This window comes from Telmatherina bonti (assembly GCF_933228915.1).
Source record: "Telmatherina bonti genome assembly, chromosome: 10".
Lineage (NCBI taxonomy): Eukaryota > Metazoa > Chordata > Actinopteri > Atheriniformes > Telmatherinidae > Telmatherina > Telmatherina bonti.
The window spans coordinates 38,468,255-38,485,663 of NC_136628.1; the positions used below are offsets into that span (position 1 = coordinate 38,468,255).

The window sequence follows — 17,409 nt, forward strand, 5'->3', positions numbered from 1 at the left end:
GTGGGAGCGAGGTACGGTGGCCCCACAGTCCAAACTACTGCTTTAAACCTCAGAACAGGACAAAGTTCCGGAGACAACAGAACCTTCCACCACGAGAACGTTGGACTGTGAAATACATATTTTACACATGTTAAGCCGTGTTGGGATGCGAGCTTGTCCATTACCTTCTCTAACAGGCTTTTTCAGAGGTCTGAACATCCTGCAAAACTCAGGAAATTCTGCATTCGCGCATATGGCTCTTAAGTGTCTGTAGAATAATTAAATGATTAGCACATCAACCTGCATGGATAAAATTCGGCACATAGTTAAAACAAGTCAGGGCCATAAGAAAAACTCTTGGTCCTATATGCTAAACTGAACAGGAAATTGGCCATTTTGGGGAAAAAAACTTATTTGGGGATAATTTTTGCTCTTTGTTATTTTAACAAGTTCCTCCTCCAGATTCTCTCATATAGATCTCTATAATAGAATTCTCTATCGGATTAAAATTAATTGCAAACTCTATGACTTTAGTCTCATGTTTCGTTATCAAACGGAATCCAGTAACTACAACACTGAAATGTGTCATTTATGATGTATTTTCATTCTGCTCAACTAATTTGGTCCCAACATTGTGGGTAAAAAATCCGCAAACATAAACGAAAAAACAGTCATTATGCATTTGTTATAAATTTAGTTTTTTTAATGAAACAGTTCAAATTATGTGTACATAGTCATGAAATACATTTATAATTGGACGTTTTTTTTAACGTAGTACTACACACCCTTGATAGAAAATAGTAATCTTAAACCTGAAAAACCAGAAAAAACTGATCAGTAGAATCAGCGCACGTTGCTGGTTTTGCTCCTGCATGTTTGAATCTGCCAAACGGGAATGTTTACGTCTCGGAAATGGGTTTAGGAAAACAGTGCTAACAGAGGGTTACCCTGCAGATCTTTACACAAAAAACTGGTTGGGTTTTTTTACTGAGTTGTTTAATTAGCCTCTGTGCTCTAATCTAAGTCAGAAAGTGGTTATTTCTCCTAACACTGCAGCGTTTGTTCAACGTAAAGACTTCTGATTCCAGGCAGGTACGGAGTTATCCGGCGTGGACACTGGTTCATCTCCCCGTCCCTTCTTGTTGCCATTGCTGCCCTCCTGTCCATTCACCTGCTGCAATATCTCCGTCCCACCACCGGCTGCGCGGCAGGACTCGACCGCCTCGGTCTCGTTGCACAACCCACTTCTGTGCTCAACATCAGCGTCTCTTTTCCCTGCAGCTTCCTCCACAAGTTGGTCGCTCATGGTGCTGTTGCCGTGGGGATGGTCATTGAGCATGGGGTCATTGTCGGCGGAGGGGTTTGTGATGATGCCCATGAAGAGAGGCGCTAGAGAGGTGTCATCCACAAGGGCAAAGAGGAAGGGGGAAGTGACAGAGAAGAGCGAGATGGAGCGCATGGTGCTCACAACAGTGGTGGCAGATGCTTCTACACCTTCCTCGCTGAGTTCTACCGTGCTGGCGTGGCGGACACTCGACACCCGGAGGGGCAGGTCGGAAATCCCAGAGAGGTCAGGACCAGAAAACAGAGAGCCGAGTCCTGACAGTCAGAGAGAGCCAGAGGGAAAGAAAAAGGTCACTGGTGGACATTTAAACAGCTAGTTTTGACCTGGATGCTATCACACCCCAGTAGTTCCACCCGTTTCTGTCCTCTGTTGTCACTCAGTTCTCAGGGAGACTTGCTTGGCAGTATTTACATTTCTGGTAAATCTACGTCTTAAGACCTTTACGCACCAGGATCGATGTGAATAAACGACTACAAATTGTGAATAAATCAGGGATGAAATATCAACGTTTCTGTTTCTGCACACCAAGTGTGATGCGGAATTATGAATAAATGATGAAAATTCTGAAACAAGCTCGCGAGTTGGATTCCACGTGAAGCCACGACAACAGCGTGTTGATGCTGAAAAAAAGACAGAAAGACGCTCTGAGTTCATCTAGCTCTAGGAAAAGGAGAACTTGGAGAGGTTCATTGTTTAATCCAGAACCTAAAGCTGGACTTCAGGACCATGACCGCTTGAGGATGGCTCTCAGGACCATGACCGCTTGAGGATGGACCTCAGGACCATGACCGCTTGAGGATGGCTCTCAGGACCATGACCACTTGAGGATGGACCTCAGGACCATGACCGCTTGAGGATGGCTCTCAGGACCATGACCGCTTGAGGATGGCTCTCAGGACCATGACCGCTTGAGGATGGCTCTCAGGACCATGACCGCTTGAGGATGGCTCTCAGGACCATGACCGCTTGAGGATGGCTCTCAGGACCATGACCGCTTGAGGATGGACCTCAGGACCATGACCGCTTGAGGATGGCTCTCAGGACCATGACCGCTTGAGGATGGCTCTCAGGACCATGACCGCTTGAGGATGGACCTCAGGACCATGACCGCTTGAGGATGGCTCTCAGGACCATGACCGCTTGAGGATGGACCTCAGGACCATGACCACTTGAGGATGGCTCTCAGGACCATGACCGCTTGAGGATGGACCTCAGGACCATGACCGCTTGAGGATGGCTCTCAGGACCATGACCGCTTGAGGATGGCTCTCAGGACCATGACCGCTTGAGGATGGCTCTCAGGACCATGACCGCTTGAGGATGGCTCTCAGGACCATGACCGCTTGAGGATGGCTCTCAGGACCATGACCGCTTGAGGATGGCTCTCAGGACCATGACCGCTTGAGGGTGGCTCTCAGGACCATGACCGCTTGAGGATGGACCTCAGGACCATGACCACTTGAGGATGGCTCTCAGGACCATGACCGCTTGAGGATGGACCTCAGGACCATGACCGCTTGAGGATGGCTCTCAGGACCATGACCGCTTGAGGATGGACCTCAGGACCATGACCGCTTGAGGATGGCTCTCAGGACCATGACCGCTTGAGGATGGCTCTCAGGACCATGACCGCTTGAGGATGGACCTCAGGACCATGACCGCTTGAGGATGGCTCTCAGGACCATGACCGCTTGAGGATGGCTCTCAGGACCATGACCGCTTGAGGATGGACCTCAGGACCATGACCGCTTGAGGATGGCTCTCAGGACCATGACCGCTTGAGGATGGCTCTCAGGACCATGACCGCTTGAGGATGGACCTCAGGACCATGACCGCTTGAGGATGGCTCTCAGGACCATGACCGCTTGAGGATGGACCTCAGGACCATGACCGCTTGAGGATGGCTCTCAGGACCATGACCGCTTGAGGATGGCTCTCAGGACCATGACCGCTTGAGGATGGACCTCAGGACCATGACCGCTTGAGGATGGCTCTCAGGACCATGACCGCTTGAGGATGGCTCTCAGGACCATGACCGCTTGAGGATGGCTCTCAGGACCATGACCGCTTGAGGATGGCTCTCAGGACCATGACCACTTGAGGATGGACCTCCGGACCATAACCACTTGAGGATGGACCTCAGGACCATGACCACTTCAGGATGGACCTCAGGACCATGACCACTTCAGGATGGACCTCAGGACCATAACCACTTGAGAATGGACCTCAGTACCATGACCGCTTGAGGATGGTCTTCAGGACCACAACTACTTCAGGACGGACTTCAGGACCATGACCGCTTCAGGACGGACTTCAGGACCATGACCGCTTGAGGATGGAACTCAGGACCACAACTACTTCAGGACGGACTTCAGGACCATGACCGCTTGAGAATGCACTTGAGGATCCGTGGGACAGTTGGAGGATCCATTGGATGCTAGTATTTAAAAAAAATCCACCTAAGTTTGAAAAAATATATCTTGTAAAATCCCTGGAGGAAATTTTGTTACTATGAACGTTCACATTGACTTTACACTGATCCGATAAAAAAATAATGCGAATTATTCAGACAAAAGATTTGAAGTGTAAAGGCCTTCAGTTCTCACGTTTCCCAGCTCTTTCGATTCAGATATACGTCTCTATGCAGATGATACAGTCCTTTACTTTGTCGAGCTCTTTGAAGATATGGTTTAGACCAACTTCAGCTTAGTTTTTGCATATTTTGGCAGGCCCCCTAAAGACTAAATATACAGATGTTCACCTCCAACACAAATATTGTGATTTTGGAGAAAGGATACGTGCCCTCCAATACTCAGAATATCTCCAGCCTCGATGAGATGGCTTCTAATCAAGTTAAATATCTGGGAATTTGCCTTTTTTTCAAACAATATTTACAAATTGCTACAAATTGTGGACTAGCCTTGTGATGTTCCATTAATATGAGTCTGATGTGTTTCAGCAGGGAAATTTCTAAAACAGGGGTCATCAACTCCAGTCCTCGTCAGCTATCATCCTGCAGTCTTCAGTGTTTCCCCGCTGTGACACACCTGAGTCAAATCAGCAGCTCATAAACAGGCAGGTGCAGAAGATGACAACAAGATTCATTTGTTCATTCATTTTATTCATATCAGTCAGCTCGTCTCGTCTAAATCTTCAATCTGATCTAGCTTAGATCATTTTCTAAAAGAATCTTTTTAGCAGTGGCTGCTGTAAGCCCATTTTTAGCAGAAGAGAAGGGCTCTCGCCGATTAACTTGTGCTTTCCAACAAGTTCTACACTGACAGCGTGGGAAAGTCCGATCAATTGAGATCCTGTCAACCAGGCTGTTAGCTAGCTGCTGACATTTACAGGAAGCTCACATGGCTCCGCTCACCTCTTCATCCCCCTCTGGTTGTGTCGGTTGTGTGCACCGGGCCAAAAAACTAGTAGAACTGGAGTCATGGGTGTCCAGTCTGCATCGGATCTGAGAGCCTGAGATCATGATGGACACCATTATCATCCGCAATCCACAACCGGATTCCCAGGTTCCTGATGTCACCACTCCCTGCCGTCCAGCTGTGGATGCCGGAGCAGCGTTCCCCAACTAGCCTAATATTAATGGCCATCCCGCCGTTGAGGCCCTTCCACAGTTCACCGATCCAGAGACCTGGTTGCATCTCGGAGCTAAACCAAAGATCCCGGTCAGCTCCACATCATGCCAACAGGAGCCCCGGTTCATTGACGCTCCACAGCAGCAAAGAGGAAGGCATCACTCCAGTACACCTCCACCAAACAACATCCCCTGTCATAACCAGCTCGACGTCCTCAGCCTTTGGGATTTCCCCCCGTTAGGCGATGAGTGTCGGACCAGCAGCTCACTGGTTCCCTCCCCCTGTGCCTAAGCGTTGCAGTAAGGTCCATGCCATCCTTTACCCCGGCTCCGAACTTGCCTTTCTGTAATCTCACCCCTCTTGCCCCCCTCCCCAAAACCCATAATGATGGTATCTGCCCCCCCCCCACAACCCAGAAAGAATAAAACAGAAACGGGTGGATTAAATCATGAAAACCTCATTAATATCAAAACAATGAATCAAATCAGACAAAATAATAAAACCATTAAATGCGGTTTATTGAATATTAGATCTCTTGTGTCTAAGTCTCTGTTAATCAATGACCTGATTACTGATCATCATATTGATCTATCTTGTCTTATGGAAACCTGCTGCAGCAGGAGGATCATGTTAGTATTAATGAATAGACTCCACCAGATTGTCTAAATGTTCATGTTCCCAGAACTACAGGTCGGGGAGGAAGTGTGGCAGCTATCTTTAAATCAGAACTATTGATTAGTCCTAAACATAAAAATAGTTACAATAGCTTTGAACACCTGACTCTTAGTCTGTCCCACCCAAGATGGAAATGAGAGAAGCCACTTCTCCTAGTAGTAGTCTACCGTCCACCTGGATCTTCCTCACAGTTCCTAACTGACTTCTCAGACCTCTTATCAGACTTAGTGCTGAATACTGATAAAGTTATTGTTCTGGGTGATTTTAACATTCATCTTGAAGATGAACATGACAGTTTAACCATTGCATTTAACTCTATATTAAGTTCAGTTGGATTTTCCCAAAATGTCCACAGACCGACTCATTCTCATCGTCACACTCTGGATCTTCTTCTGACATGTGGCATCAAAAGTGATCAACTAACAGTTTTTCCTCATAACCCTGTTCTGTCTGATCATTTTTTAACAACTTTTGAGTTTACTTTACTTGACTACACAATGGCTGAGAAGAAAATCCATTCTAGTCGATGTTTGTCAGATAGTGTTGTAGTGCATCAAACTAAATGACCTTTAGGCTCCCTTCCAGTCTGCTGCAGCCAGAGACTGGACCGACTTACGAAAGCCACTGAGTCCAGACCCTCAGTCTTACTGCTCTTACCCATTCTGGTCAGCGCCTCCTCCAGCTCCTGCCGGTACTGCAGCTTCACCTTGGGTAAGTTGATCTGCATCACTTTTTCTTGAGGTAGACGTCTGTAGAGGTCAGAGATGTTTAATTTGGGAAGCACTGATGACACGTTTCCTCTGGGCAGGACGATTAAGAAGCTGGTGTTTCCCTTAAAGGCCAAACTGGCAACCTGGACAGAAGAGTCGACTTCTGTCATGTTGTTTGACTCTTTCAAAGGCACTAACCCAACAAAGTGAAGGTGGGTGAAATGTGAGATAATGCTTGTTCTGGACAAGTGGTTTTTGAAGCCATGGTCTAACAAAGCACCTCAACAATCACAGTTCTGAGATGTGAGCCCGCTCATGGTGTACCTGTGGAAGTCAGTGTTACCTGTGCCTGTAGCTCTGGGTCATCCATCAGGCGGAGAGGGTACTGAGCTGATTTCATCATGTCCACCGAGACAGAGTTTGTGTTGTCCAGGTAAAACACTCCCTTTGAGGTCACCTGGGGGTCAAATCGTGTTTTCCATTCACCTGACAAACACAGTGAAGAGACAGAGGGAATGTTTTGTAGTTCGAAAGAAAAAGCCCTTAAGAGTCAGATCTTAGTTTAGGGCAGAATTACAAAGTGGGTGAATGCATGTGAATGTTCTACATTTTTAAAAAAAAATAAATTGAATAATTTCTCTTTTTTAAATGTCACATTGCTCGGAGAAGAGGTGGTTGGCTTACCTCTGAAGTACACAGCATTCACAAGCATAAGCACCACATTGTGAGGAATACTCTCCAGGAAGTTGGAGATCTGGCCGTTGGTGACATTCTCCACCCATTGGTTGACCTCCTCCAGGGAGACTAAAGGGACAGGCCGGGATTTGTACCTGATGGGAGGAAAGCATCTTAGATTAAAAAAAAAAAAAAAAACAGCTGCAGAAAGAGCAGAAGGAATTTGCCATGTCAAGCTGCAGAGACTCCAATGGCCACAATGCCAAGCAAAACCTGTTTTGAGAGACCCTAAGATGTACAAGATCTAAAGTCTTCTTGTCAAGCAGAGATTTCTCATTTAAACAACAGACTAAAAACATGACATCTAAATTCAGGTTGAACCTGGGTTTTATTTCAGAAATGTTTCTCCCTTAAGGCTAACTTTCACTACAAGGACAGGACAGGTTGGGACAGGATGGGACAGGTCTGGACAGGTCAGGACAGGTCAGGACAGGATGGGACAGGTTGGGACAGGATGGGACAGGTTGGGACAGGTTGGGACAGGTCAGGACAGGTCAGGACAGGATGGGACAGGTTGGGACAGGATGGGACAGGTTGGGACAGGATGGGACAGGTTGGGACAGGTCAGGACAGGATGGGACAGGTTGGGACAGGATGGGACAGGATGGGACAGGTTGGGACAGGATGGGACAGGTTGGGACAGGATGGGACAGGTTGGGACAGGTTGGGACAGGTCAGGACAGGTCAGGACAGGATGGGACAGGTTGGGACAGATGGGACAGGTTGGGACAGGTCAGGACAGGTCAGGACAGGATGGGACAGGTTGGGACAGGATGGGACAGGATGGGACAGGTTGGGACAGGATGGGAAAAGTCTGGACAGGTTGGGACAGGATGGGACAGGTTGGGAAAGGATGGGACAGGTTGGGACAGGATGGGACAGGTTGGGAAAGGATGGGACAGGATGGGACAGGTCAGGACAGGTCGGGACAGGATGGGAAAGGATGGGACAGGTCAGGACAGGTCAGGACAGGATGGGACAGGTCAGGAAAGGTCAGGACAGGTTGGGACAGGATGGGACAGGTTGGGACAGGATGGGAAAGGTTGGGACAGGTTGGGACAGGTCAGGACAGGTCAGGACAGGATGGGACAGGTTGGGACAGGATGGGACAGGTTGGGACAGGTTGGGAAAGGATGGGACAGGTCTGGACAGGTCGGGACAGGATTGGACAGGTTGGGACAGGATGGGACAGTTTGGGAAAGGATGGGACAGGTTGGGAAAGGATGGGACAGGTCTGGAAAGGTCGGGACAGGATGGGGCAGGATGGGACAGGTCTGGACAGGTTAGGACAGGATGGGACAGGTTGGGACAGGATTGGACAGGTTGGGACAGGTTGGGACAGGATGGGACAGGTCTGGACAGGATTGGACAGGTTGGGACAGGAAGGGACAGGTCGGGAAAGGATGGGGCAGGTTGGGACAGGTTGGGAAAGGTCAGGAAAGGAAGGGACAGGTCTGGAAAGGTCGGGACAGGATGGGACAGGTTGGGAAAGGTTGGGACAGGATGGAACAGGGTTGGGACAGGATGGGACAGTTTGGGAAAGGATGGGACAGGTTGGGAAAAGATGGGACAGGTCTGGAAAGGTCGGGACAGGATGGGGCAGGATGGGACAGGTCTGGACAGGTTGGGACAGGATGACAAAGGTTGGGAGAGGATGGGACAGGTTGGGACAGGTTGGGACAGGATGGGACAGTTTGGGAAAGGATGGGAATGGTTGGGAAAGGATGGGACAGGTCTGGAAAGGTCGGGACAGGATGGGGCAGGATGGGACAGGTCTGGACAGGTTGGGACAAGATGACAAAGGTTGGGAGAGGATGGGACAGGTTGGGACAGGTTGGGACAGGATGGGACAGGTTGGGACAGGTTGGGAAAGGATGGGACAGGTCTGGACAGGTCGGGACAGGATTGGACAGGTTGGGAAAGGATGGGACAGGTCTGGAAAGGTCGGGACAGGATGGGGCAGGATGGGACAGGTCTGGACAGGTTGGGACAGGATGGGACAGGTTGGGACAGGTTGGGAAAGGATGGAACAGGTTTGGACAGGTTGGGACAGGTTAGGAAATGATGGGACAGGTCTGGACAGGATGGGACAGGTTGGGACAGGATTGGACAGGATGAGACATGATGGGACAGGTTGGGACAGGATGGGACAGGTTGGGACAGGATGGGATAGGTTGGGAAAGGATGACATAGGATGGGACAGGTCTGGACAGGTTGGGACAGGATGGGACAGGTTTGGACAGGTTGGGACAGGTTAGGAAATGATGGGACAGGTCTGGACAGGATGGGACAGGTTGGGACAGGATTGGACAGGATGAGACATGATGGGACAGGTTGGGACAGGATGGGACAGGTTGGGACAGGATGACATAGGATGGGACAGGTCTGGAAAGGTCGGGACAGGTCGGGACAGGATGGGACAGGTTGGGACAGGTCAGGACAGGATGGGACAGGTCGGGACAGCTTGTAACACGATGGGACAGGATGGGACAGATTGGGACAGGTCAGGACAGGATGGGACAGGTCGGGACAGGTTGGGACTGGTTGGGACAGATGGGACAGGTTGGGACAGGATGGGGCAGGATGGAACAGGATGGGACAGGTCTGGACAGGTTGGGAAAGGATGGGACAGGTCTGGACAGGTCGGGAAAGGATTGGACAGGTTGGGACAGGTTGGGACATGATTGGACAGGTTGGGACAGGATGGGACAGGTCTGGACAGGATTGGACAGGTTGGGACAGGTTGGGACAGGATGGGACAGGTCTGGGCAGGATTGGATAGGTTGGGACAGGTTCGGACAGGAAGGGACAGGTCGGGAAAGGATTGGACAGGTTTGGACAGGTCAGGACAGGTTGGGAAAGGATGGGACAGGTTGGGACAGTTTGGGAAAGGTCAGGAAAGGAAGGGACAGGTCTGGAAAGGTCGGGACAGGATTGGACAGGTTGGGAAAGGTTGGGACAGGATGGGACAGGTCGGGACAGGATGGGACAGGATGGGACAGGTTGGGACAGGATGGGACAGGTCGGGACAAGATGGGACAGGATGGGACAGGTTGGGACAGGATGGGACAAGATGGGACAGGTTGGGACAGGATGGGACAAGATGGGACAGGATGGGACAAGATGGGACAGGATGGGACAAGATGGGACAGGTTGGGACAAGATGGGACAGGATGGGACAGGTCGGGACAGGATGGGACAGGTCGGGACAAGATGGGACAGGATGGGACAGGTCGGGACAGGTTGGGACAGGATGGGACAGGATCGGACAGGATGGGACAGGTCGGGACAAGATGGGACAGGTCGGGACAGGTTGGGACAGGATGGGACAGGATCGGACAGGATGGGACAGGTCGGGACAGGATGGGACAGGATGGGACAGGTCGGGACAGGTTGGGACAGGATGGGACAGGATCGGACAGGATGGGACAGGTCGGGACAAGATGGGACAGGATGGGACAGGATGGGACAGGTCGGGACAGGTTGGGACAGGATGGGACAGGTCTGGACAGGATGGGACAGGATGGGACAGGTTGGGACAGGTTGGGACAGGATGGGACAGGTCGGGACAGGTCGGGACAAGATGGGACAGGATGGGACAGGTTGGGACAGGATGGGACAAGATGGGACAGGATGGGACAGGTTGGGACAGGATGGGACAAGATGGGACAGGATGGGACAGGATGGGACAGGTCGGGACAGGTTGGGACAGGATGGGACAGGATGGGACAGGTTGGGACAGGTTGGGACAGGATGGGACAGGATCGGACAGGATGGGACAGGTTGGGACAGGATGGGACAGGATGGGACAGGTTGGGACAGGTTGGGACAGGATGGGACAGGTTGGGACAGGATCGGACAGGATGGGACAGGATCTGACCTAAATGGGTGGAGCTTAATACACTGCAGTCCACTGATTGGTAGACAGAAGCCTTCCTGTGTAACTCTGCAGTAACAACAAAGCAGGAACAGCGCTACATTTAAATATACGGTGGATTATTTTTTGCTGAAACGTGAGAAGAAAACAGACTGGAGAGGGTTGCATGGCCTTAAAGCTCTACTTGAGCTGTTCCTGCATATGTGGGAATGTCCAGCCTGTCCCGTGTGCGCTGAGCTCAGGAAGGGTAATAAGCTTTCCCCGTTAGCATGACATGGAAATGCCTGAACTGGTTTCACTTCAAGCCTCCTTTTCCGTCTGAAATTCCGTAAAGCGATTTGACTGTGCTCCAGTTTTTAGATTATTCAAATCAAATCAAACTTTATTTATGCAGCACTTTTCATACAGATGCATTGCAAAGTGTTTTACAACATAAAAATAGTTTCACACTTCCGGCGCACACACACACACGCACGTTCCCCTAATCCCTCTTGAAATGAACTCTTTACTGTTGGTTGTTTATTTTTCCGTATCTAACAGAAATTCCGAGGGTTTTCTGGGGGTCGTTTGGTTGATCTTTCTACACTACTTCCTACTAAAATGTCTCCAAACATAAATGTATTCTGTTACTTTCTCATGATCTGATTATTTCAAAGCTAAACAAGGAACTCTGTTTTTGTTTAGTCCCGTCTGTGTTTTTATGTGAGATAAACAATTAACTTGTTTTTTGTTTGTTTTTTCTGTATTGAACTACTGTGTTTGTCCATGATAGGGTGCAGTAAATCTTCGAACTACATGTTTACATTTTTTCTTGCCCGGGGGGGGGGGTTTACAAGAAGGTACACCAGCGGTGTCCACTGCTGGCCCTCAAGGACCACAATACTGCAGATGTGTCCCTGCTCCAACACACCTGATTAAAATGAATGAGTCATTGAGCAGACCTTCATAGGCTGTTGGCTCGGTTTAATTTGAGTTGGGTGTGTTGGAGCAGGAAAAAAAATGGAAATCCTGCAGAACAGCGGTCCTTGAAGATCACCATTGGATCAACCTGTACGGCCATTTTTATAAGAGGACTTGGAACACTAGAGAAGCTTTTTGTATTTCAGGATTCATTCTAATCTTTATATCATGCATCCTAATGAGGAAACTGGTTGAGTCCAGTTCAGTTGGACTGGAACGAACTGGGAAAGGGAATGCTTCAGAGGCCAGAAGCAGTGCTGGATGTTTGACTATACGTGGATAAAACAATGTGCAGAAAGATGTGCAGACTTTTCCCCCTCATTAAATACTGTTCTGATACAGATTTTGGTTTATTCAGCAGGGAGAATAAAGAAGTCCTCGGTGCCACCAGGAGAAACTTGCTGATCTGTTGATGAATCAGTTTCATCTGAAAATGCTTGTTTACTTTTTACATAAAACTATTTCCTGCTGAAATGAAGTTGTAGTTCATTTTAACCTCTTAAGAAGAATCCTCTCTCACAGCGGAACTGTCCCGAATGAAACTAATGAAACAAAAGTTTCGAGCCACATGGAGCTAGAATATATCTACAGAAAAGTGGTTCTGCATCCTTGTCTCCGTAGACGATACCTGGCCAGAGAGTCCTCGACAAACGACAGCTTCACTTCAAACCCTGAGGGGAGGAAGCAGAGAGGAAATGTAAGATTATTTCAGTTTCATGCTCATAAATCCTCATCAGTCGAACACTGGTCGTCTCAAACCTGCTTTCAGGTACATGCGTGCCGCCACCTCCAGCGACGTGTTGCCTAAATGAGGAATGAGACTTCCCAGTGTGTGATGGTAACATGGCAGACTGTTTGCATGAAGACTCTGTAGTAAAAGCTTCTCCGTCTCGTTACGAGCACCTGAAGGAATCAGATCAACATATGACAGAGTCACATTGCCATCAAACTGGTTTGAGCCTCCAGTACTGCTGTCAGACAGAAAAATTTTGACATTTCCAAATTCTGAGTCTGTATTTCTAACTGTTAGCGTGACTGACAGGAGTCTAGAGCCCCATTTCCTCTGGTTTGGTTCAGTAAAGTTAAAATGTTGTTTTCCATAACCAGCTTTATCCTTACCTGGTAAATGGGCTTAAAGCAACATAGATAGATGGCATGTGGCTTTAAATAAAACAAAAAATCCATTGTTTATACATTTGGAGATGTTCCGGCATTTTTTTTTAAAGAATTGCACAGAAAGTATTTGTAATTACGATTTGTAAGTAAACAAATACGTCCATTTCAAATAGTTATACGTCACTGTCCTCCTAAATCCATGTGTCTTTTATGTTGTCATAGTTCAGCCACTAGTGGGCAGTGCTGAGATAAGGGTTCACTTCTGCAGGTTGGCAGCGGCAATGCATCGCTACAAAGTTGTTTCCAGCTTCCCAACACCCAACAAACTCACACAGCCTTTCTTCAAAAACTCCTGAAACAGCTACAGTTGTCCTTGTTGTCTTCTTCCCGGTTTGCCTCTTCGTCTCTGGTTTGTTTCTTCTTGCATGTCAGCTATACTGTTCAGCACTGTCCCCAGTGGTTTCTGGTGGAATTGCTCCATTTGTTGCTTCAGGCGAAAAATCCGCAAAAGTGGAACAAATTACCCATCTAAACAACACGGGACTGTCTGTCCATCTACGTATCTGTCTTATGCACAAATGGGACATGGGCTGTGGACATGCAACAGAGATCTGAATTTACTGAACCAAAGTTGGATGTGTTGGTGGAAACAGGGCTAAACTACACCCTTTACAGCTGGATCAGTCAGATTCAGGCGCCAAAGAGAGGGTCCAAGAATATAAGACTGGGTTGGGTCAGATATTCTGGTACTTTCCCACATTAAAATCCATACTGATTCGTCCTGTACGGGTCCGATCCATTGGGAGAAACTGGGCCAAAAGCTGCCTCCATATTTCTGAAAGCTTGTGCTGCTTACTAGAATAAACCAAGTTTGCCCTTTTGAGTGCATAAAGTGAGGCTGCATGAAATTATCCATTGACTGTGTCCTTGGAGGACACTATCTTTACGGAGCGCTTGGTTCAGTCTGAAATGTCAACTATTATGGGCTGTCTTGAATGTCTTAACAGCTGTGTGTGACTTTAGTGTGGAAAATATTTCACTGGAATGCTGCGAGGCAGAATCTGGAGAGGGAGATGTCTCACCTTACCGTCGCTGTGTGGATGGACGCGAAGCAGCAGGAGAGATAAAGTTTGAAAAGAAAAAATGCTTCTGACAAACCTAAGGTGAGATGAGCGAGGGCAAAAGCCAAGCTGAGAGGAGAGACGATGACATTGGGCTGCTGTGGGCTGACAGGAAGCTTTTCCAGGAGCTGTAAACCCAGTCGCTCCACAGCGCCACCTATCAGCCGACGCCCCTCAGGACCAAATGTCCCTCCACAGCGGCTGTCCTTCTCTTTGTCTTCTTTTGATATTATGGACACGTTGGAAGCAGCTGCATTAGACTCGTCCTGCAGGTATAAAAGACATCATGTGAACCATCCCCCCTTTAGTGCCTGCAAAAGTGGTTTACTGAGATTCTTCTTACTGTCAGTCCCGCGTGGCAGAGACAAAGCAGGAGAAGAAGAAGAAGACACAGCTTCATTCTCAAAGCACCAACCTGAAACATCAACTACCATTAATCCTGCACATTAAACAGCATTAATCTCTTTTGTCCACAAACAGACTTCAGGTTTGGAATGAAAACCTTGAGGCAGTGAAAGTGTTTTCATGTTTTTCTGAATGTTTAGGGCCAAACAACCCACCAGCAATGCTCCAGCTTTGCTTCTGTTGGTAAAAACAGAAGAGTTAATGACTTTTCATTAACCTGACTGTTTCTGTGTGTGCTCAGTAAGGGTATGGAGTCAATATGGCTACTATGTTTGCTAGGAGACTAAAGGTTACTGTTTCAAAACCATTTTTGGCTAAATTGGAAAATGATGAAGAGACACAACCCAGAAAACCACCAATCGCACCAATTAAAGCTCAACTTCACGTTTATATTCATGACCTGCACCGACATATTGAATTTAAACCACTTTTTATGACAAGTTACTCTGATTATTTTTGTCTTGCTGGTAAATCCTGGCTGCAACATTCTTCCCAGTCACCAACTTGAAGGGTTTTGTTGAAATAAAAAATGAGCCAAACCTACCTGGCCTGTGGATTAAAAGAGTGGATGTGTAAAATAAGAGTAAGGACAGGTATGACCAACTTTCTGAAGGCTGGACAGCATAGTGCCTGAACCCAACAACTGCCAGCCCCTTGTTGATGGGTTAATCATCAACTATGGACCATCATTGGCTGGTCCAGCAGTCCTTTAACAGTGGTGTAAGACTACCACACTGGAACCAGGATTGATCAAATCAATTGTTCATTCTCAAAGTAAACTGATACAGCTCTATATATTAAAGCTTGTTACTCTGAGAGCATACAACACGTTAATGGATGGTATCATTGTATCATGAATGAGTCCTTATTCATGATGTGGCACATGATTTTCTAGTAACTATGACTTTTGGATTAATAATAGGCTAAAAAAAACTTAACAATATGTTAACGCGAACAGCAAAGTTAACTAAACAATAAAACTAAAATATAATGAACTCAATAAATGAAACCAACTTGACTAAATTTCAGAAAAGGTAAACTAAAAAAAAAAGCTAAAAAGCTAAACTGAAGCTAGTAAAGCTAATAGAAGAAATTTTAAAACCACACAGCCACACAGCTGCAAACTTAGCTCACGCTAACAGTGTCTAATAAAGATTGCTAAAATAAACTTTACAAGGTAAACTTGACCAAAAGGAGCAGTACAGTACAAGAGTACAATAGTGATTCACATCTTTAAGCTAGTTTATATAATAGCTAGCTATGTTACAAATAAAACCTTAGAAAGAAATTATAACAAAACTTACCTTGATGTTAAAGCTATATTGTGCAACTAGCTTATAGATGGCAATGAAATACTTAAATATACTTTATTTAGATAATTCAAATTATCTAACAAAAAAGCTAAAGCTAAACTTGATATTTAACAAATTAAACCTGATTAGGAAGCTTCAGAGTAAACTCAGCTAAACAGCATGCTAACTACATGCTAAATCAAGCTAACTGACACCAGTTTGCAGCATTAAAAATAAGAGTTTGTCTTTAAATAAATTTCAGTCTTCATCATGATATGATTGTAAACATGAATATGTGCTACAGAAGGTTAGAATTTTGCTGACTTGTCCAGTGCAGTGTAAAAATTTTATTTGATGTCAGGTTGAGTGTTTTGAACACTGGATTGTCCTCTAGTTGGTGTCCTCATTGTGAACTGTGCATACATTTAGCAGAAAGAGTGGGCGAATGTTTGTCTTTCTTTGATCGTTCCAACTTCACGCCCCCACCAACCAGCTATGCAACAAACACTTTTCAGCCTCCTGGTTTCACCCCACAAAGATCAGTCGTGTTGATCTGTAATCTGGCAAAGGTGGAAGAGAGGTGTAACACAAGAGTTTGTTTGTTTACCAACCTCATGTCCTAAATGGAGGTCGTTGTTTTTGACTGCAGAGTTAAACATGTCCGCTCCGTTTTGGAGGGAAAGTAAAGAAAGTAAAATGAGGACTTTGGAAAATGTTCTGCAGAAATGGTCTCAAATTCAGAACTAAAAGCTCCAAATTGCTCCTCACATTCCCAAATATAAATTGATAGAAAAGTCAAGAAAACGAAGGGATGAGGAACTTTAAAAGCAAAACAACTGAAGACAATGACAAACAGAGAAATCTGCTAGCTGTAGCAATGCTGTGGCCGGTTGGAGTTACCATGGCAACACTAGTCATGTGGTTAAAAGCGGGTTTACTTGTTTAGTCAGTATGGGAACTTGTGCTGTTAACAGCCTGGTAGGGGGGAGATTTTGTGTCCAACTTTAGCTTAATGATTCGTGGGAAGGTCCCCAACAAGTGTGACCAAATCTGTCAGAACCATTTGAATTAATATGAATGTATGTGTATATGTATAGATAGATAGATAGATAGATAGACAGAGAGAGAGAGAGACAGAGAGAGAGAGAGAGAGAGAGATAAGAGAGATAGATAGATAGATAGATAGATAGATAGATAGATAGAGAGAGAGAGAGAGACAGAGAGAGAGAGATAAGAGAGATAGATAGATAGATAGAGAGAGAGAGACAGAGAGAGAGAGATAAGAGAGATAGATAGATAGATAGATAGATAGATAGATAGATAGATAGAGAGAGAGAGAGAGAGAGAGAGAGATAAGAGAGATAGATAGATAGATAGATAGAGAGAGAGACATAGATAGATAGATAGATAGATAGATAGATAGATAGATAGACAGAGAGAGATAAGAGAGATAGATAGATAGATAGATAGAGAGAGAGAGATAAGAGAGATAGATAGATAGATAGATAGATAGAGAGAGAGAGAGAGAGAGACAGAGAGAGAGAGATAAGAGAGATAGATAGATAGATAGATAGATAGATAGATAGAGAGAGAGAGAGAGAGAG

The 17,409-nt window shown here is 46.6% G+C and overlaps 1 protein-coding gene across 1 annotated transcript; it reads right to left on the reverse strand.

Annotated features, from left to right (window-relative positions):
- Nucleotides 1–1,042: 1,042 nt before the first annotated feature.
- Nucleotides 1,043–14,508, reverse strand: serpinf2a (serpin peptidase inhibitor, clade F (alpha-2 antiplasmin, pigment epithelium derived factor), member 2a; the record flags this gene model as incomplete). The annotated part of the gene is made up of 8 exons (XM_079247491.1): nucleotides 1,043–1,578; nucleotides 6,247–6,442; nucleotides 6,643–6,785; nucleotides 6,984–7,129; nucleotides 12,500–12,542; nucleotides 12,631–12,774; nucleotides 14,146–14,374; nucleotides 14,452–14,508. The coding sequence occupies 8 exons, from the start codon at nucleotides 14,506–14,508 to the stop codon at nucleotides 1,043–1,045; spliced, it is 1,494 nt and encodes a 497-aa protein (XP_079103617.1).
- Nucleotides 14,509–17,409: the final 2,901 nt, after the last annotated feature.